This window comes from Pelophylax lessonae (genome assembly GCF_965119305.1).
Source record: "Pelophylax lessonae genome assembly, chromosome: 8".
NCBI lineage: Eukaryota > Metazoa > Chordata > Amphibia > Anura > Ranidae > Pelophylax > Pelophylax lessonae.
Genome location: NC_138775.1, coordinates 206618665 through 206640497, shown reverse-complemented (window position 1 = coordinate 206640497; position 21833 = coordinate 206618665). Strand labels below are relative to the sequence as shown.

At 50.7% G+C, this 21833-nt stretch overlaps 2 protein-coding genes across 2 annotated transcripts in view; one reads left to right on the top strand and one right to left on the bottom strand.

The window, feature by feature from the left end:
- Positions 1-21833, bottom strand: part of ANKRD45 (ankyrin repeat domain 45) — a 119131-nt gene that overhangs the window by 37911 nt on the left and 59387 nt on the right. The window lies entirely within an intron of this gene.
- The window catches only part of LOC309561653 (uncharacterized protein), a gene marked incomplete at its 3' end in the record, with an annotated part of 36892 nt that overhangs the window by 6267 nt on the left and 8792 nt on the right, over positions 1-21833 (top strand). Inside the window, exon 2 of the mRNA XM_082265646.1 lies at positions 11012-11395. Coding sequence (XP_082121772.1) covers positions 11012-11395 — 384 coding nt within the window. The remainder of the gene's footprint in view (positions 1-11011; positions 11396-21833) is intronic.

Genomic DNA, 21833 nt, shown 5'->3' with positions numbered 1-21833 from the left:
GGCTGGCATCAACATGCAGTTCATATGGTTTTGTGGGGTCCGCATAGGCCAACACAGGGGCAGTGGTTAGGGTTTCCTTCAGCTGGACAAAGGCCCCTTCGCATTCCGGGGTCCACTGATCCTGGATGGATTCCTTAGCCTTCCGGGGGCCCATGGTGGACTTCGCCGGCTTTACCAACTCAGGGACATCATCTTCTTCATTCTTCAGGAGCTCATTTAGGGGTCGGGCAATCTGGGCGAACCCCTCCACAAACCTCCTGTAATAGGAGCAAAAGCCCAAAAATGACCGGAGTTCGGTCACATTTGTGGGTCTCGGCCAGGAAGCAACAGCATCCAGCTTGTCCGGGTCAGTGGCCACCCCTTCTTCAGACACGATATGGCCCAGGTAATGGACCGAGGACTGATAGAATTGGCACTTCTCAGGAGAAAGTTTCAGACCTTCTTCATGTAGCCTCTTCAAGACCTTTTCCAACCTCTCCTCATGTTCTTCCAAAGTTCTGCCAAACACGATAATATCATCCAAGTATACCAGTACCTCTATCAAATTCATATCTCCAACGGTCCTCTCCATCAGCCTTTGGAAGGTAGCAGGGGCCCCGGACAACCCCTGAGGCATGCGATTGAACTCAAAGAACCCCACAGGGGTGATGAAGGCTGTTTTCTCCCGATCTTCAGGGTGCATGGGGATCTGATAATACCCACTCTTTAAGTCCATCACACTGAACCACTTCGCCCCTGACAGACTCTGTAGGGCATCTTCGATTCGAGGAGTGGTATACTGGTCTGGGATGGTTCTTCTGTTCAGCGTTCGGTAGTCGATACAAAGCCTCAAAGATCCATTTTTCTTCCGGACTACCACTATCGGGGAAGCATACGGGCTCCTGGATTCTCGGATAATCCCGATCTTTTTGAGCTCTGCCAGCTGTTGACGTAGATCTTCTAAGTCACCTAAGGGGACTCGCCGGACTCTCTCCCTGAAAGGCTTGTCCTCACTCAGGCGGATCTTATGAGTGGCGCTCCTGGCACATCCCACGTCAAACTCGTCCTTAGAGAATATTTCCCTCCATCGAGCAAGTTGTGCCTTGGCCCTCTTCACCCATTCCGGCAGGAGGGCAGCGTTTCCAGAGCAAAGCTCCTCTATAACCGCTTCACCCTGCTCCTTTTCTTTGAAATCAATGGGGGCAACTGGGGTAGCCGGGTTGACTTGGCCCAGGAGCACTCTGGCCGGTACCTTCACTGGTGTAATAGAGGTGTTTCTGACACTCACTAAAACCCTTCCACGGTTTTCCTGTAACACCTTCAAAGGGATCACCTCAGGGATCACTTCTATCCCTCTCTGTCTCTCCTTTTGACCTGATTCAAAGATAATGAAGGGACCCGGCTGTTGCCATGTGAGTTTAACAGAAGCCTTAAAACAGGCCACCTCTCCTGGCTGTAAGACCTTTTCTGCTCTATCCAGCTTCCAGAGTCGTCCAACTCCTTCTGCGGGGGTCTCTTGCTCCAACACTAATCGTTGGTAGGCCTGCCGTAGCATGGGATGGATCCTTGGCGCCTGAGCATCTTGTCCCTGGACCAGTTGTATCAGAAGGCGCCTTACCAGGTCAGTGTTTGTTCCTACGATGAGAGAGCTTTTGTTGGCCCCTGGTGGACGAGGACAGACCACCGCTAAGGTGTCGAAGGTTTCCGCTTCACCAGCCACTGATGGATCAAAGGTCAACTTGATTGGCAGATACCCGTCATAGGGAAAACTTTGGGTCCCAATACCCCATATCTCCAGATCTTCCAACTTCTGCAAAGGTAGATGGGTAAGATATTTATCATAGAAGTCTCTATACAAAAGAGTCACCTGGGCCCCTGTGTCAAGGAGGGCTCTTGTGTAAATTCCTTCCACCTGAACCGAGACCACTGGGGAGGGCCCGACCAAGTTAGTTGGGAATTCTCTTGATGTAGCCTTGTTATCTGATTCAGTTCTCTGTACCCTGGCCCTCTTCTCCTTTTTCTTCCTTGATCTAGGCCCCCGCCGAATCCGGTGTGCATTGACTTTCCTTCCCTCAGTAACCCGGAGTCTAGAACTGGGGGTGTTATATTTGGGTCTGACCCCCTGACTCAGTTTCCCTGATCCTGCACCACTTCTGGAGTCCCTTAAGACTGGCGGACACCCGGTTGACTCCTTCACCGGTGTCCTCTGAAGTTTCCCGCTGGCTCGCGAGGTTTCGCGGCAGCATTTCCTGAGCTGGGACATACCCTTCTAACATGCCCAACTCCCCCGCAGTTGAAACAAGTTAACAATCTTGCAGGCCGTGGCTCTGGATCTGTGCTGAGACTAACAGGTTCATCTGGCCTCTCCGATATACTCCCCTTGGGTAGAGTGGATACCTGACCAGTCAGGATGGACACCATTTCTATCAACTGAGACACTTGGGTCTTTAGGAGTTCAACTTGAGAGTCACCCTCTTCCACACTTATCACTCCAACCCGGGCAGTTGAGTCAAACTGCCGACTTTTCTTCTTGTTGTCCAACATGACCTCTTCCTCTCTGACCATTCGAATCAGATCGGGGTATTCTAGAATGCCGCCATCTCGACGAGTTCGTAACAGTATGGCAATGGGATCTAAAGGTTGAGCCCCTTTCAGAACCTGTCGTGCACGAGTCTCATCTATTTTCCGGGGGTCTATTCCTTTCTTTAACAGAATCTGGTGGATAATCCTATCCAGACGTTTAATGAATTCGGACAACTTCTCCCCCTCTTCTTGATAACAGTGGTCCAACTGGTAGAGAAGTTCAGCCGCGTTCTCCGTCCGACCAAACACATCTTGCAGAATGTCCAAATAATCCTGTGCAGTGCAGTTCTTCTTGCTAAGCCTTAGATTACGTACAGCCTCTAATGCAGGTCCCCTTAAACTCTCTGTGATCCTCTGCTTCTTGTGCTGTTCTGGTACCTCCCATTCCTCCAAAGCCTGAGTGGCGGTATCTAGCCACTCTTCGAACCCATCTTCTGCTGAAGGCACAGGCTGTTTCCCAGAGAATGTCCGGAGCTTCCTATATCCAGTCATCAGATAGCTCGAGGAGTCCCTGCTACATTTTGCCACAATCTCCCCAAGAACAGCACACAGTTCTGAGCTAAAAGTCGACAAAGGTGATGACTCAGGATGCCCTTCTTGGACACCTTTTTCTTGGCTGGATACCCCAGGGATGGTGGATGAGGGACCCGCAGTAGGAACTCCTGGATGTATCAGGAAAAGTTCTGTTTGGTCAATAGTTTTTACACTGTTTCCATTGAAATAATCAGGGACCCCTTTCCTCCACTCACACAGTGCATACGTGTGTGGGGCAGTGGTGTCAGTTTTTATGTCAATCACCCAGAATTTCCTGTCTGTGGATAGTGCCCTTAAAACAGGGAGGAGCTTTTCTTCAGTCCAGGCTTCTCCCTTGATTTCAACCACCAGGCCATTTTCCACTATGACATTCTCTTCCTTGCACCACTCAGCAGCAGCAACAGGATCCATTTCTGCGTGGGAGGGGATTCTGGGGCTGAGAGGGTTGTGTTGCAGGACTGTAGAAATCCCGGACGAGCCCCCACGTGTAGCACCACCCCCGCAGGAGCTGCTGATTATATTATTGGGTCTACACCCTGCCTAACAACCCAATCAAATTGTCTCGATCCCTCCTCAGGCACAACTGACCCAGAATAGGACTGGACTATCAAATAGATACACAGGTTGGAATACAATACTTCACTATGCAACAATACCTTGTTACCTTCTTGAATAGTAGTCCTTCTGGGTGACACAATGGAACAACGCACAAGATTGTAATTAACCAAACTTAGTTTACTATATATCAAATTGAATAGGGGAGATACAATACAATACAATACAAGTCCATAAAAGGTTATTTAAAACAGCTTTAAAAAGGTAAAAGAATACCCCCACACTCCTCCTGCATTAAGGCTAGACACAGTACCAGGTAGGTGGGCCTATCTGAGTCCCTCCCCCAGAGTTCTCTTCTTTCTTGTTGATCTTCGCTAGCAAGGTTATTGAATAGAGCTCATTTGTAATCCAGATTAGGAATAAAGATCAAGAGAGAGAAAACAACGAGCTGTTAGTTGTCACCGCAGGGTGTCTGCGTAACTGAGCAATAACTTCTGCGAGAGAGATAAGCCTCTGGCGACTCCTTTACAGACCTTATTGTTTGTCTATGAGTCTCCTGAGAGAGTATGGTGATAAACCCCGGGGTTTTATCACCTCCTGCTGCGCTACCGCTATCTGTAGATAAAACTGTCTCTTCAGCAGATAAAGTCAGTTATTGGGCATGTGCCCTCTCACCAACAGAAGTTTCTCCTTCGCGCGCTTCCACTGCGGTTTCAGTCCTTTGGCTATATGCCAGCCGCGCGGGGTCCTTCTGGCGGATGACTTCCGGTCTCGGCAAACAGCAGTATGACCTCCAGGAATGTGCCTCGTGCTTGAGATGGGACGGTTCCACGTCGTCCCTCCAGGCTAAAAGGCTCTGGCCCAATATCCAGTGTCAGTCCTTCACTCTCGCTCGCTGGTTCCTCAGAGTCCAGCGCAGAAAGGCCCCCCCTTCGCGCGCTTCTCTCTTCCTTTAAATAACCTCCCCCATAGTGCCGTGCGGTGCAGCCGTGCACCCTGGATCTTGCAAAGCAGCCTGGGAGATGTAGTTTCTTCATCTTGTGAAAAGGAAGTCACAGCCCGGGAAATTCCATGCAGCTACCACTAGAGGGAGCCTAGTTCCTGGATCTTGCAAAGCAGCCTGGGAGATGTAGTTTCTTCATCTTGTGAAAAGGAAGTCACAGCCCGGGAAATTCCATGCAGCTACCACTAGAGGGAGCCTAGTTCCTGGATCTTGCAAAGCAGCCTGGGAGATGTAGTTTCTTCATCTTGTGAAAAGGAAGTCACAGCCCGGGAAATTCCATGCAGCTACCACTAGAGGGAGCCTAGTTCCTTCCCACATATCAAACAGTGTCTTTAGGCATGTTTAACCCCGCTACACAGGTGTGTACAGGGGGGTGTACAGTATACAGGTGTGTACAGGGGGGTGTACAGTATACAGGTGTGTAGAGTGGGGGTACAGTATACAGGTGTGTATGTGGGGGAGGGGGATACAGTATACAGGTGTGTGTGTATGTGGGGGAGGGGGTGTACAGTATACAGGTGTGTGTGTATGTGGGGGAGGGGGGTGTACAGTATACAGGTGTGTGTGTATGTGGGGGAGGGGGGTACAGTATACAGGTGTGTGTGTATGTGGGGGAGGGGGGTGTACAGTATACAGGTGTGTGTGTATGTGGGGGAGGGGGGTGTACAGTATACAGGTGTGTAGAGGGGGGGTACAGTATACAGGTGTGTGTGTATGTGGGGGGAGGGGGTGTACAGTATACAGGTGTGTAGAGGGGGGTACAGTATACAGGTGTATGTGGGGGTGTACAGTATACAGGTGTGCACAGGGGGGGTACAGTATACAGGTGTGTGTGTATGTGGGGGTGTACAGTATACAGGTGTGTAGAGGGGGGGTACAGTATACAGGTGTGTGTGTATGTGGGGGAGGGGGGTACAGTATACAGGTGTGTGTGTATGTGGGGGAGGGGGTGTACAGTATACAGGTGTGTGTGTATGTGGGGGAGGGGGGTGTACAGTATACAGGTGTGTAGAGGGGGGGTACAGTATACAGGTGTGTGTGTATGTGGGGGGAGGGGGTGTACAGTATACAGGTGTGTAGAGGGGGGTACAGTATACAGGTGTATGTGGGGGTGTACAGTATACAGGTGTGCACAGGGGGGGGTACAGTATACAGGTGTGTGTGTATGTGGGGGTGTACAGTATACAGGTGTGTACAGGGGGGTGTACAGTATACAGGTGTGCACAGGGGGGGTACAGTATACAGGTGTGTGTGTATGTGGGGGTGTACAGTATACAAGTGTGTACAGGGGGGTGTACAGTATACAGGTGTGTAGAGGGGGGGTACAGTATACAGGTGTGTGTGTATGTGGGGGAGGGGGGTGTACAGTATACAGGTGTGTGTGTATGTGGGGGAGGGGGGTGTACAGTATACAGGTGTGTAGAGGGGGGGTACAGTATACAGGTGTGTGTGTATGTGGGGGGAGGGGGTGTACAGTATACGTCCTCTGTGATTACATCTATATTGGTGTCCACAGCAGTGGAGATGGAACAGGCAATTAGAGGCTCTGACCGGGTAGGTATTACCTTATCATTTGACCTGAATTTTTATTGATATTGCTTTTTTTTTAAATTATTAGCCCCGAGTCCCAAGGCCTGGGATTGGTTACATACCTCAGCAATATAACATCTATTCAGCACATCCAGTGATTGGTGGGCAAGCTGGGGCAACCACAGGAGAGTGATTGGAGCTGTCAAGTTGAAGCAGTGATGTTGGGGTGGGCGGGGCAATATGCAGGGCTCCACCCCTTTGTTCCTGTGCATAGACAAACAGCAGCTGGCCAAGAAGGAAGGTAGTAGGGGGTGGGACCAATTGTAGCTGCTGTATGTGCACCCACAGCAGAGTATAATAAACCTGAATTATACACCGCTGTGGCCAGCTGCTGTTTGTCTATGCACGGAACAAAGGGGCGGAGCCCTGCCCACCCCAACATCACTGCTTCAATTTGACAGCTCCAATCACTCTCCTTGTGGCTGCTCCTGATTGCCCACCAATCACTGGGTGTGCTGTATAGATGTTATATTGCTGAGGTATGTAGCCCCAAGTTCTCGACCAGGCCTTGGGACTTGGGGCTAATAATTTAAAATAAGCAATACCAGACCCGGGGCACTCCTGAACCTATGTGCTGTTAATCAAGATTTTAAGGTAATTGTGCTATATTTAACTAATTCCTGAACCTTGCACCCTGTACAGCGCATTCCTGAACCTTGCACCCTATACAGCGCATTCCTGAACCTTGCACCCTGTACAGCGCATTCCTGAACCTTGCACCCTATACAGCGCATTCCTGAACCTTGCACCCTATACAGCGCATTCCTGAACCTTGCACCCTATACAGCACATTCCTGAACCTTGCACCCTATACAGCGCATTCCTGAACCTTGCACCCTGTACAGCGCATTCCTGAACCTTGCACCCTATACAGCGCATTCCTGAACCTTGCACCCTGTACAGCGCATTCCTGAACCTTGCACCCTGTACAGCGCATTCCTGAACTTTGTACACTAAAATGCACAAATCCTTCCACACTTAGCGTAACGCACTCTTCCACAGTTTGTGCAAAACCATTTGTAATGGAAGCGTTCTTATTCTTTTTTTTTTTTTTTTTATGATTTTATTGGGGTTTGTGTCTTTGAGTGTCCAGCTTGTGGGAAAGCAATCAAAGATTTTTTTATAAGTACAAGGAAGCGTGTTTTTTTATGCATTTAGCGACACCCATTTTGCCAAGCTACGCGCCACAGTTCACTTCCTCTCTTAAGTGTCCCTCATTTTGAAATTCAAAAGTTGGGAGGTATGGGGCTATAGTATGCAGATTGCACACCAGTACTGAATAGAGAGCACTTGGAAAGTTAACTCCGCCAACTCCCGCTGGTGTTACTCTCTCTCTCTCTCTCAAATTCTGCCTCTGTCCTGTTCCCTGCTCCTCTCTCCTGTGTCTCCCCCCTCTGCATGCATGAATCAGGTAGGAAGGGGCAGAGCTGTGTAATGCAAAAGGGGTCCAGAGATGTGTGTGGGGGGGCTCTGTAATGCAAAAGAGGTGTGTGTGTGGGGGGGTAGCTGTGTAATGTAAAGGGGTCCAGGGGTGTAATGTAAAGGGTTCCAGAGCTGTGCGGGGGGGGGGATATGTAATGCAAAAGGGGTCCAGAGGTGTAGGGGGGGGCGGTGCTGTGTATTGTAAAGGGGTCCAGAGGTGCGAAGGGGCCCTGTGTAATGTAAAGGGGTCCAGAGGTGCAAAGGGGCCCTGTGTAATGTAAAAGAGTCCAGAGGTGTGGGCTGTGTAATGTAAAGGGGTCCAGAGGTGTGTGTGTGGGGGGGGTGGTGCTGTGTATTGTAAAGGGGTCCAGAGGTGCGAAGGGGCCCTGTGTAATGTAAAGGGGTCCAGAGGTGCAAATGGGCCCTGTGTAATGTAAAAGAGTCCAGAGGTGTGCGCTGTGTAATGTAAAGGGGTCCAGAGGTGTTGCCCCATCAAAATGCACTAATTGGTGTTACACTCCCCTTTAATCCAGCGCCAGGCAAGACTCCTTGGCACTGATCTTCACGCTCCCTTCTGATGTCAGATAAGGACATCGTTGGATAAAATTTACTTTCGTGCTGAAGCCCCTGGTCTTTTTCCTACCTAGCAACACCCCTGCCCCCTAGGCTCACATTTAACCCTTTAAGCGCCTCTGGGTTAACCCCTTCCCTGCCAGTGTCATTACAGTAACAGTGCATGTTTAGCACTAATTACTGTAGTAATGTCACTGGTCCCGCCTAAAGTGTCAAAAATGTCAGTTAGGGGTCCGATCTGTCCGCTGCAATGTCACAGTTCAGCTAAAAATCGCTGATCGCTGCCATTACTAGTAAAAAAATAAGTAAATAAAATTGACATAAATCTTTCCCCTAGTTTGTAGACATGATAACTTTTGCGCAAACCAATCAAAATACGCTTATTGGGATTTTTTTTTACCACAAATATGTAGCAGAATACAAATTGGCCTAAAATGATGAAAAAAAATCGATTTTTAAATTTTTTTTTGGGAATGTTCTATAGCAGAAGTAAGCTTTTTTTTGCACTATTATTCAGGCAAGGGTGTGTTTTTGAATAATTATTTTTACATTTTATATTGAAGGATCAGTTCATTATCTAGAGTGCTCATCGGTGCCCTGGTCGTTCTTTGAGAACTACAAGCTGTCAGCCATTATCAAGCTGATAGTAGTTGTAGTTTTCCCATTCACAGAACCCGTGAATGAATGAAGCGGCCAGGTGGGTGAGTGTTTTTTAATTGTGACAGTGGCTGTGGGCAGAAGATCCCTGGCCATCTGTCACAACTGGGTCTCAGGGGTGATTGTAAGAGCCCATTCACATTAGCGCGACTTGTCAGCCTGACAAGTCGCGCTCGGTCGCGGTCCATTGATTAGCACTGGACCCGTTCTAATAGGAGCGACACAAGTCGCTCCGACTTAGAAAAAGGGTCCTGTACTACTTTGGGGCGACCTCGGAGCGACTTGCATAGACTTCCATTATGTGAAGTGCCTGCAAGTCGCTCCGAAGTCGTGGTGCACGGGACTGACAAGTCGCCTCCCCAAGTCGTGCAGAGTCGTGTTGCGCTAGTCTGAATGGGCACTAATGGTTATTATTAAAAAACGAATAACAAACAAGTTATACTTACCTGCTCTGTGCAATACATTTTGGGTCCCCTGTCAGCAGTCCTGGCTCCTCCCCCCCTTGCTATATGGGTACTCAGGCAGGCTCGCTCCCGAGCCAAGGTCTTGTGAATGGACATAGTTCATTCACACACAGAGCGAGGCTCGGGCCCCCTTACCACCCGCTCTTTCCTCATTGGCTCACTGGCTGTGATTGACAGCAGCAGGAGCCAATGGCTTTATCTTTTCATGTCATGTTACATCCATATTCAGGGTGTAACATGTAATGAATGCACGACCCCCCGATGTAACAGCAGACTGAGGATCTTCTTCCTGAGTCTGCTGCCACAATTAAAAAAAGACGCAGCCCTGCGGGGCTCCGCCCATTGAGCCGCACTACTCGCTCATGTCCTCTGTGAATGGAAATCTACAAGATCCAGCAGCCTTTGCAGCTGTCAGCTTGTTGTTTTCAATGCAATGAACTACCACGGCGCTGTGAGCACTGTTATAGTTCATTGAGTCTTCCCGTCAGAATTTATTGGCTTCCTATGAGCAAGCTGAAACACTGACCGATCTACAGAAAACCTGCATGGCATCAGTGACCTGCTGACCGCTGGTAAAATGCTTTACAGGCTCCAAAAACAAAAATAATAAATGCACATTTTTTTTTATCTGCAAAAAAAGTGTTTTGACAAAAAAAAAAAAAAAAAGCAAAAAAAAAAGTGTTTTGACAAAAAAAAAAAAAAATAAAAAAAAAGGTGAACTTATCCTTTAAGTCTATGGATTCTACAGGCAGACATGGCACGGGGTACTTTTGAGGCAACTGATTTGAATTCTGTAAGTCCCGGTTCACATTAGGGCGACCTGTGAGGCGACCTGGTCGCCTCACAGGTCGCCGTAGGTCGCCTCACATAGGGAAGCTGCGGACCCGTTCTAATAGGAGCGACACAAGTCGCTCCGACTTAGAAAAAGGGTCCGGAGCTTCTTTGGGGCGACCAGGAGGCGACAGCCATAGACTTCAATGTTAGGAAGTCCGTGGCGGCCGCTCCTAGGTCGCAGCGCGCTGCTCGCACCGCGACCTCGGAGGTCGCGGTGCGAAGTAGCGTCGCTCGAATGTGAACGGGCACTAAAGCTCTGTGTAGGCCTGCCCATTATAAATGCAGAAAGGTAAAATATAACTAAAGGCAAAACCTTTTTTGAAAATATTGGAGATGGATTAGAACAACTGTCAGTTTTTATTGCGGTCTGTACCCCCGTCAAGGAGATTCATTCTTTCTATTTGTCCTGTTTACCATTATCATTGAAAGTAAAAGAAAATCGCAAATTGTGGGTTGTCCCCAGAAAAGTAATAGAGTTGAAATCTTCCAATGGGGACACTAGTTCTGGTGTCTTTGGGGGTCCCCAAAACATTCCCTTAATTTGCAGAGATTTCCTCTTACTTCCTGTTTGGCTATGGGACAGGAAGTAAAGGCTAATCTAGGCAATAGGACACAGATGGCAAAAAAAGCCTGATAGGGGTTATAACCCTCCCTTTCTCTATATATAAAAAAAAAAAAAGTTTTTCCCATAGTTCTACTTTAATACCAGTCTGTAGCAGGACCCCAAAACAAAGTTATTTATTTTTTAAAAGTATGCAGTTTTATAAATTAGTATCACAGAACTCTGTTTTAAACATTTTTTTCTTTTGCTTTTTAGCTGCACAGACTAATAACATCAAGTTGTATGATAGAGAGATTGCGATTGATGCAGGGGAACGTCTTCTGATTGCCTGCACTTACAGAATGAACCAACATTTCCAGACAGATAAATTAGAGCTGGAATGGACCATGATACCAGAGAGCGGTGGAGACTCTAAACTAGTTTACATGGTCTATGACAACAACAAGGAGCCCATACAGCAGCCTAATCAGAGTGCCTTTGGTTTCCTGGCAAAGAATAAAGGTAACTGCTCATTAGCCATTAGCCCAACCCAGTATGAAGACAGCGGTACCTACCAGGTTCACCTACTCATCAATGGAGAAAGATTTAGCCCCATGACAGATGTCAAGGTCCATGTCAAAACATGCATTGAGAGTTATGGTAAGTCTTGATTTAATCTCCAATTATTTATTGCACTGATAAATCATCTACTTGTATTATAAACAATTCATGAAATGTTACAAATATACACAATCATATTAAAAATTGGGAAAACAATTGACTACAATGGCACGACACCTTTTCTCAGTACATGATGCACAAATAGTAAGGTGCGTAGGCTAGAACACATCAAACGTAGCCCAAGAGCAGGAGAGTTAACCAAGAATTTGCTCAAAGGGAAGCCCAGTTGAAAATACTAGCACTATTGGGCACAAAGGGAGATTTTTTTTATACAAGAGCTTTATGGGTAACAGGTTTCCGATTATTATATCACCCTTCTTTTACTCATATATCCCGCTTCCTATCATTCTCCCTATATATTTATCTGTTTCCCACTTTTTTTAAAAAGAATGTCTGCATTTTAATTTCCACTTTCTTCCCCATATATTGGCTTTTTGGCTTCATTTGGTCTCAAAACCTTTTAATTGCATTATTGTGTGCACTATTCTACTCCCCCTTCTGTTCTGTTGCACTTGCCTAATTCCAATTTCTATAGGCTCCGTAAGTTCCAGATATTATTGTCATTTTTGTTATTTTTACTTGAGCTTCTAAACTATTTTTCACCATTAGGTGACGTCAAGTAATACTCATTTTATCTGCTTGATGCCACCTCCTCTGCTTCCTTCTGGCCGGTGGTGTTAATTTCACCCTACAGAAGGCATGACGTGTTTTATGTTCCTTCTTGGGACATACACATGTACCACCTGTCATTTATGGGGGCAGACCCACAGCCCTGCCACAGCTCAAGGAACCCCTATTACCTCCTCTAGAGGAATCCTAGGGTTCCACAGAATCCTGGTTGTGAGAGGCTGGGTTAGGATTTTATATAGGCTTTTGTATATTGTTTGTAAAATTGTGCCTTTCTCTTACGTCCTCCGACAGTCGCCGCCTCCTCTAAGTCATCACTGATGGGTATTGTTATCTGCTCCGCAGGAGTAGCTAGGCATATAGACTTAGTTAAAAACAAAAGACATTTGCATGTATACACCCCTGGGGGCTGTCCCATCTGGTCAATACCCCCCTGCAGTGACCACTCCCAACTCAGTTTTAAAGCATCAGGAGTAGTTAGGCTTTCCCTGTGCTGGGGCTTCAGTCTCAGCCTATCTTATTTTTTATTTGATTTTCTTGAAAAATGTCAGTTTCTCTTACGTCCTCCGACAGTCGCCGCCTCTTCATATTCGTCACATATGGGGGGTATTAGACTTTGCTCCGAAGGAGTAGCTAGGCAACAGAATATGTTAATAAAGCTTTTAACATATCCAACATATCCCACCCTCAAGGGGTGGTCCCCTCAGTCAATACCCTCCTACTTCCTGCAACCATATCTCAGTTTTAATGTCTAGCTTGTCAGGAGTGGCTGGCTCTCTCTGTGCTGGGACTTTATGTCCCAGACTCTTTCTTCTTTTTAATATTTTGTTTGAGTTTTTCTCTCTACCTTTACTTAGCTGTTGTTTTATTAGCGTTAGTTAGTTCTTCGGACGAAGAGGATCATGCGGACTGGGTCTCGGGCTGATCCCCCTGGTCGCAGGTCGTGGGTCAGTGGCTTCCCAGTCTGCCATCGAGCGTTCAGCCAGGTAACGCTCCTGGCATAGTGAACGACCCATCCCTGTTCGGTGCAGGGATGCTTGGTGAGGTGGCTACCTCACTGGACGCTGTGCGGTTTCTTAACCCACGTTCGGAGCGTCTTGTATGCGACTCTCCCTGCCTCATGTGTAGCGGCTTGTTCGCCTGCGCGGGTCCCCCACACCGTGGTGAGGTAAGTGTATTTATGTGGGGACCTGTCTGTCTGGAGGGGTGTCAGTCTGGGACTGTGTAACCTGCCTCTATTCACACTGTTTGTCTCCCTATCTCTCGGCTGCATGCTGTGGGCTGCAAGGGGGGGGGAGTTGTGTGGCACTATGGGTGTCAGCATGATCAGTGTGGAAAGCTGTGTGCTGTGGGGCATGTTTTATGGCATGTTTGGGCACTTACAGCGATCGCTGCAGCGATCGGTTCTGTTTTTTTACATACAGACATGTGTGCATTACTGCACTGTGGAGCGACGGTTTCGGCGCCAAAAGACGCCATTTTGCCTGCCCTCGCTCCGGCCGCATGTTTTACATGCATGGCGGCCATTTTCTTGTAGCCTCCATAGGTTTACATAGAGCGCCCTAGCAGCATCACTTCCTCTTCCCAGGAACGCCGATCGAGGCAGCAGCAGCGGCGAGGGTCTCCTCAGGTTTTATCCTTCTGTTTCTTGCTATCCATTGCCTGTGTTCAGTTTACATATCCCTGTGGGGGTCTCGTTGTGCTTAGTGTGACGCGGTGGGCTGCGCTTGCCGCGCTTGCTGAAAGGGGCAGTTAACCCTTGGTTGTCTGGCATTACAGGGGCAATGGATTCTCAGGAGGGCAAATTTCCTACAGTATTGGTGGAAAGCCAGGGGACCGCTGCTTCCCCCCCAGGGGGGGATTTAGCCACTATTGTGGCTGGCCTTGCTGCTCAGGTGCAAATGCTGGTGGCTGCTCAATCTACCAAAAGGCCCAGAGTTGTGCTCTCCTCTGATTCTGAGGGTGAAGGTGATGGGGCTGTTCTAGCAGGGGCTTCCCTATCGGGGTCCCGCTCCTCTCTTGATCTAGTGGGGTCTGAGGTGGAGGCTGAAGTTGAGGGGGTTGATAATTCTCCCCCTGGCTCGCCTGAAGAGCTTGCAATCATGGATGAGTTGATTGCTTCTATTAAGCAAACGCTGCGTTTGCAGGACGAAGTGTGTCCCCCCGCTGCCTTGGCGGCTTATGGGACGCAGAGGAAACGCAGGACGCCACAGGTTTTCCCCTGCAATGCTGATTTTCAGCGCGCTGTTAAGGATCAATGGCGCGATCTGCGCAAACCTTTTGCGGTACCAAGTAGATTCAAGCTGCGTTATCCTTTTTCACCTGCCACTGATGAAAGGTGGTGCGTGCCTCCACCAGTGGATCATGCGATTGCGGTTTTGAACAAGGCCACTGCGATTCCTGCAGAGGGTTCACCCATTTTCCGTGATGCCACAGATAGGAGACTGGAGTCTCTGGCCCATCATACGTATTCTGTTACGGGTTCTATGCTTAAAGCTCTGTTTGCTTCTCTCATGGCGGCCCAGGCGATCGCAAGTTGGACGCAGATGCTTAGGCGCGTCTTGGTGGCCGACTCGGCCTCGCCGGCGACCCTGGATATGGTGGATCAGATCCACCAGGGTGTCGTGTATCTGTGTGATGCGGACCTGGACCTGATTCCGTTGGCTGCACGGGTGCACAGTGTGGCGGTGTTGTCTCGCCGCCTGGTTTGGTTAAAATGTTGGTCGTGGACCAATCTTCGCGTAAGACCTTAGCCAATCTGCCTTATGATGGGTCTCGCCTTTTTGGGGAGTCCCTGGATGTGTTGATTAAGGGAATCACCGGGGGTAAGAGCACTCTCTTGCCCCATTTCCCCAAGGCTAAGGGGGCTTCTGGGAAGAAGCATGCTAATTTTCGGCCCCCTCAGGGGTCCTTTCGTGCCTTTCGGCCGCACTACAAGGGCAAGCCGTTCAAAGGTCAAGGCTCTCAGAAGAAGCCCTGGTCTGGTAAGCAGAAGTCCGGCCAATCCGGACCTGCAGCCCATAACAGTTCGGCCTGAAGGGGCGCCCTCACCCAGTTTTGGGGTGGGGGGACGCTTGCTCGGTTTTCTTCAGCCCTGGTTGGCCCGTGTGCGGGACAGATGGGTTCAGGAAATCGTTCGGTCTGGTTACAAGATCGAGTTTCTCTCTCGGCCGGAGAGCAGATTTTTTCCTTCAAATCTTCAACTGTCTCCGGAGCGCCTGCGGGACCTACACCTGGCGGTGCAGGACCTGAGGGCTCAGGGAGTGGTGGTTCCGGTGCCTCATCGGGACAGATTTCGGGGGTTTTATTCAAACCTGTTCACCGTGCCCAGGAAGGAGGGCAAGGTTCGTCCGATTCTGGACTTGAAGGCTCTGAACTGCTCTGTGCGGGTTCGCAAGTTCCGCATGGAATCCCTGCGGTCGGTGGTGGCTGCCCTGGTTCCGGGGGAATTCATGGCCTCCATCGATTTGAAGGATGCGTATCTTCACATCCCCATCTTCGAGGGTCACCAGAGGTACCTTCGATTTGCCATTGCGGAGGATCACTACCAGTTCGTGGCGTTGCCTTTTGGCCTTGCCTCGGCTCCGCGGGTCTTCACCAAGGTGCTTGCACCGGTTCTGGCATTATTGAGGGCCCAGGGCATTTCTGTCCTGGGGTATCTGGACGACATTCTGGTTCGGTCTGCGACCAGCCAGGGTCTGGAGCAGGACCTGTCTGTCACGATGCAAACTCTGCAGGAGTTTGGTTGGACGATAAATTTTCCAAAGTCGGCACTAAGTCCGTCTGTTCGTCTCCCCTACCTGGGAATGATTTTGGACTCGGTGCAGGCGAAGGTCTTCCTGCCGGAAGACAAACTCAGAACTCTTCAGGAGGAAGTCAGGTCCCTCCGGGATGTTCCGCAATCGTCTCTACGGACGTGCATGAGATGTCTGGGATTGATGGTCTCGGCCTTCGAGGCGATTCCCTTCGCCCAGTTTCACACGCGGGGTCTCCAAGCGGAGATCCTGTCCAAGTGGGACGGGCGACCTCAATCTCTGGATCTTCAGATCTCGTTGAGTCATCGCACCAGAAAGGACCTTCTGTGGTGGCTCCAGTCCCCGATGGTGTCCGGGGGCAAGTCGTTTCGTCCTATCTCGTGGACGGTAATCACCACGGATGCCAGCCTGTCGGGCTGGGGTGGTGTTCTGGGCGTTCTGTCCGCCCAGGGAACTTGGTCGGAGGGGGAGTCCTCCCTTCCGATCAACATTCTGGAATTGCGTGCGATAAGTCTCTGTCTTCGTCGCTGGACGGACCGGCTGCAGGGCTGCCCGGTTCGGGTGCAGACGGACAATGCCACGGCGGTGGCCTACATCAACCACCAAGGGGGCACCAGGAGTGCCCGAGCGGCTCGGGAAGTGGCCGACATTCTATCTTGGGCCGAGACTCATGTCCCAGCGATAACGGCGGTTCACATTCCGGGGGTGGAGAACTGGCAGGCGGACTATCTGAGTCGCCAGACCCTGGATCAGGGGGAATGGTCTCTCCACCCGGCTGTCTTCCAGATGTTGTGCGCGAAGTGGGGTCTTCCAGATGTGGACCTGTTCGCGTCTCGTCTCAACAACAAGGTGAGGAGGTTCGTGGCACGGACGCGCGACCCTCGGGCAGACGCGTCGGACGCGTTAGTGGCCCCGTGGCATTAGTACAGACTGATGTATGCGTTTCCACCGATCCAGTTGCTGTGCAGGTTCCTTCGCAGGTTTCAATCGGAACGCAACACGGTGATTCTTGTGGCACCGGACTGGCCTCGCCGGTCCTGGTACGCAGACCTCGTGAATCTGGCGGTCGACGCCCCGTGGCGTCTGCCTCTTCGAGACGATCTACTGTCTCAAGGACCGATATACCATCCTGCTTTACAGTCGCTGGCTTTGACGGCCTGGCTGTTGAAACCGAGGTCCTGAAGGAGAGGGGTCTCTCTCTCCGGAGGTCGTTCATACTTTAATCAACGCGAGGAAGTCTTCCTCTGGGAAGGTTTACTACCGTACTTGGAAGGCCTATTTTGCCTGGTGTGAGTCCAGGGGGTTTTCACCCCGCACGTACTCGGTGTCCCGTGTGCTGTCTTTCCTTCAAGCGGGTGTTGATCAGCGCTTGGCGCTGGCTACGATAAAGTGTCAGGTGTCTGCTCTGGCCGTTCTGTTTCAACGTCCCGTGGCATCCAACCTTTTGGTTGGCACCTTTATTCAGGGTGTGCGGCATCTGGTTCCTCCTAGGAGGGATCCTCTGCCCCCTTGGGACTTGAATCTCGTGCTATCTGTGTTACAACGTGCTCCTTTTGAACAGATCAGGGAGATCTCGTTGTCTATGTTATCCAAAAAGGTCGCCTTTTTGGTGGCGATCACTTCGGCTCGCAGAGTGTCGGAACTGGTGGCTTTGTCCTGCAAGTCTCCGTACTTGGTTATTCATTTGGATAAGGTGGTCTTGCGACCTAATCCTTCCTTTCTTCCGAAACGTGTTTCGGAATTCCATCTTAATGAGGACATTGTCTTGCCTTCGTTGTGCACGAAGCCTAAACATCCACAGGAGGTGAGATTGCACTCTTTGGATGTTGTTCGGGCGATCAGGGTTTACCTTCGATCGACTGAGTCTTTTCGTAAAACGGACTCCTTGTTTGTTCTTCCAGAGGGTCCTCGGAAGGGCATGGCGGCTTCGGCCTCTACCATCGCAAAATGGATCAGACAGACCATTGAACAGGCCTATGCCTTGCAGGGGAAGGTTCCCCCTGTGCCTGTGAAGGCGCACTCTACTAGATCTCTGAGTACGTCTTGGGCCTGTCGTCATGGGGCTTCTGTAGCCCAGGTGTGTAAGGCGGCGACTTGGTCGACCGTGCACACTTTCACAAAATTCTACAAAGTAGATGTTCGGGCATCGGCGGATGCTTCCTTTGGCCGCAAGGTTCTTAGTGCGGCTGTTCCCTAGGGTCCCTTGTTGGGGACTCCTGGCTGTTGGGATAAGTTTTGTATCCCCTGGTTTTTGCCTTTTCCTGGGTTGTTGCTCCTGTTGAGCACTTGTTTTTTTGCTGTTGCCCAGCTGGTTTCCTTCCTTTGGTAAGGTTCCTTTCTTGATGTGGAAACTGCGTTGCCTTTCGGCGCGGATGTGTTTTCCCACCCCTCATGTTTGCACTGCTTTGGGACGTCCCCATATGTGACGAATATGAAGAGGCGGCGACTGTCGGAGGACGTAAGAGAAAACGGAATTTTTGTAAAATCTTACCTGTAAAATTCCTTTCTCTGAGTCCTCCGACAGTCGCCGCCCCCGCCCCTCTTTTGGGGTTTGGTTGTATACTCTACTGCTATTCCACTAAAACTGAGATATGGTTGCAGGAAGTAGGAGGGTATTGACTGAGGGGACCACCCCTTGAGGGTGGGATATGTTGGATATGTTAAAAGCTTTATTAACATATTCTGTTGCCTAGCTACTCCTTCGGAGCAAAGTCTAATACCCCCCATATGTGACGAATATGAAGAGGCGGCGACTGTCGGAGGACTCAGAGAAAGGAATTTTACAGGTAAGATTTTACAAAAATTCCGTTTTTTTCTTTCTTTACTAGCTGTTTATTTTGTCAGCTTTAGTTTTTAGTCGACTCTTCGGACGAAGATGGACATGCGGTGCTGGGATTCGTACTGGCCGCCCTGGTTCTCCAGGGCACAGAGGGTCAGATGGACCCCCAGCCCGCCATCGAGCGTTCAGCTATGGTTCGCCCTGGCATTATGAACGACCCATCCCTGTTCGCAGCAGGGATGCAGCTATGAGGTGGCTACCTCAATGGACGCATCTGCGAATGAGCAGTGCAATGTCCCTGGCAAACGGCATTCCCTGTCAGATGAGGACAGCGGATTTCCGTTCTGTGAGGCTCCCCACGCCATCGGGTACAGGTAAGTACTTCTGTGTGGGGCCTCTGTGTGGGGTGGCAGTCCTGGTTGCTGTGTGTTCCCCATGTCTGTGCCTTGTGTGACTCCCTGCTGCGATCCCTGCGGGGATCGCTTGTACATGCGCTGCTGTGCTGTGTGTGTTTGGGGGTCCCCTTCCCTGGGTCACGTCGGTGTTTGGGGGTGCAGACTGTGTATGGACCGCGGCGGGGTGACACCACGCGGTCCGCCATTTTTTATTACACTGGGCAGGCATGTGAGCTTCTCTGTGGCCTATACAACATGCTGATTTGGCGCCATTCGCCGCCATTTTTGCGGTGACCGAGCGATCGGTTCGGCCGCATGTCCGCGGCCATTTTGGTGGAGTCTCCCATATGTTTCTATGGGGCAGCCATTTTCCCTGGGTCATGCAGCAGATTAGTTCAGCCTACTTTTGCAGCACTTCTTCTTTCCTCTGAAGCAGGACAGCGGTGGCAACACTCTGCGGGGCTCTGCAGGTTATTGCTCTCAATATATCTCTGTACTGTCGCTTCTGGCTCAGTTTTGTCTCCTTTCCTGTTTGGGGGTCTTTTGGTCTGTATAGATGGAGCGGTGGGCTGCGCACTCGCAGCGCTTTTAAGGGGACAGCACCTAATTCTTGCACTGTCCTTTTTTTCTCACTTCAGCATGGATTCTCAGGATAGCAAATTTCCATCAGCCTTGGTGGGGGCCCCCAGTTCTCCGGTGGCCCCTCTGAGACCTGATTTGGCCGCTGTAGTGGCGACTTTGGTGTCCAATATAGAAATGCTGATGGCTGAACGTGCTACTCGTAAGAGGCCCAGATTGTCCCTCTCCTCTGATTCAGATGGTGATATGGCTGCTGCTGCTGCGAGCGTGCCCTTTTCAGGGTTCCGCTCATCCTTCGACCTGCAGGGGTCTGAGGGGGAGGCGGAGGTGGAGGGGGTTTATACCTCCTCTCCGGGGTCGTCCGAAGAGCGGGCGACCATGGATGAATTAATTATTTCTGTGAAGGAAACTTTACATTTGGAGGATGAGCCCAGTCCTCCGGGCGTTGTGTCCTCCTTTGGGACGCACAGGACCCGCAAGTCGGCGCAGGTTTTTCCCTGTCCCGCTGAGTTTCATTACACTGTTAATGAACTGTGGCGCACGTTAAAACGTCAGTTCGTGGTGCCTAGTCGGTTCAAATTGCTTTATCCCTTTGCACCGGCTACGGATCCAATCGGGGTTCCTTTCGTGCCTTTCGGAACCAATCCAAGGGCAAGCCCTTCAAGTCCCAGGGAGGACAGAAGAAGCCCTGGGCGGGTAAGCAGAAGTCAGGCAATGCCGCTTCGGCGAGCCAGTCCACCTCTGCCTGAAGGGACGCCCTCACCCGTTTCAGGGGTGGGGGGACATTTGCGTGGTTTCCTCCAACCTTGGCTGCTCCGGATTTCGGACAGGTGGGTTCAGGAAATCGTTCGGTCTGGATACAAGATCGAATTTCTTTCCCGGCCAGCGGACAGATTCTTCCCCTCGAATCTTCATTTGCCTCCGGGGCGTCTGCAGGACCTGCACCGCGCGGTTCCGGACCTTCTTGCTCAGGGAGTGATTGTCCCGGTACCTCACCGGGACAGGTTTCGGGGTTTTTATTCCAATCTGTTCACTGTGCCCAGAAAGGAGGGCAAAGTGCCTCCTATTCTGAACCTGAAAGCTCTGAACCGCTTTGTGCGAGTTCGAAAATTTCCATATGGAGTCTCTCCGATCGGTGGTGGCTTCCCTGAGCCCAGGAGAATTCCTGGCTTCGATAGACCTCAAGGATGCGTACCTGCATGTTCCCATCTTCGAGGGTCATCAGCGGTACCTTCGGTTTGCCGTCGCGGAGGACCATTACCAGTTTGTGGCGTTACCTTTCGGTCTCGCTTCGGCTCCAAGGGTCTTTACCAAGGTGTTGGCGCCGGTTCTGGGCCTACTGAGGGCTCGGGGCATTGCGGTCTTGGGGTATCTGGACAATCTCCTCATAAGATCAAATGTCAGTCAGGACCTGGTGCGCAATCTGTCCACCACGGTCCAGACGCTTCAGGAGTTCGGATGGACCATCAACATTCAGAAATCACCGTTGTCCCCTTCGGTTCGTCATCCCTACCTGGGGATGATTCTGGACTCTGCTCAGGCGAAGGTGTTCCTGCCGGAGGACAAGCTCCGAACGTTGTGGGACGAGATCAGGTCCCTCAGGGACGTACCGGCCTCGTCTCTCAGGACCTGTATGCGGGTCCTGGGGTTAATGGTGTCGGCCTTCGAGGCGATACCCTTTGCTCAGTTTCACACGCGGGCTCTCCAAGCGAAGATCCTGGCCAAATGGGACGGACTGGCTCAGTCCCTGGATCTGCGTATCTCCTTGAGTCGGCGGACCAAATTGGCTCTTCTGTGGTGGCTCCAGTCCCCGTCGGTGACGGAGGGCAAGTCTTTCCGTCCGTTGGTTTGGACGGTGATCAGCACGGATGCCAGCCTGTCAGGCTGGGGTGGGGTCCTGGGCACCCTGTCTGCCCAGGGCACTTGGTCGGAGGAGGAGTCCTCTCTTCCGATAAATGTCCTGGAATTGCGAGCGATAAAGCTCTGCCTCCTCCTGCCTATTCCAATCTGTTCACTGTGCCCAGAAAGGAGGGCAAAGTGCGTCCTATTCTGGACCTGAAAGCTCTGAACCGCTTTGTGCGAGTTCGAAAATTCCGTATGGAGTCTCTCCGATCGGTGGTGGCTTCCCTGGGGATGATTCTGGACTCTGCTCAGGCGAAGGTGTTCCTGCCGGAGGACAAGCTCCGAACGTTGCGGGACGAAATCAGGTCCCTCAGGGACATACCGGCCTCGTCTCTCAGGACCTGTATGCGGGTCCAGGGGTTAATGGTGTCGGCCTTCGA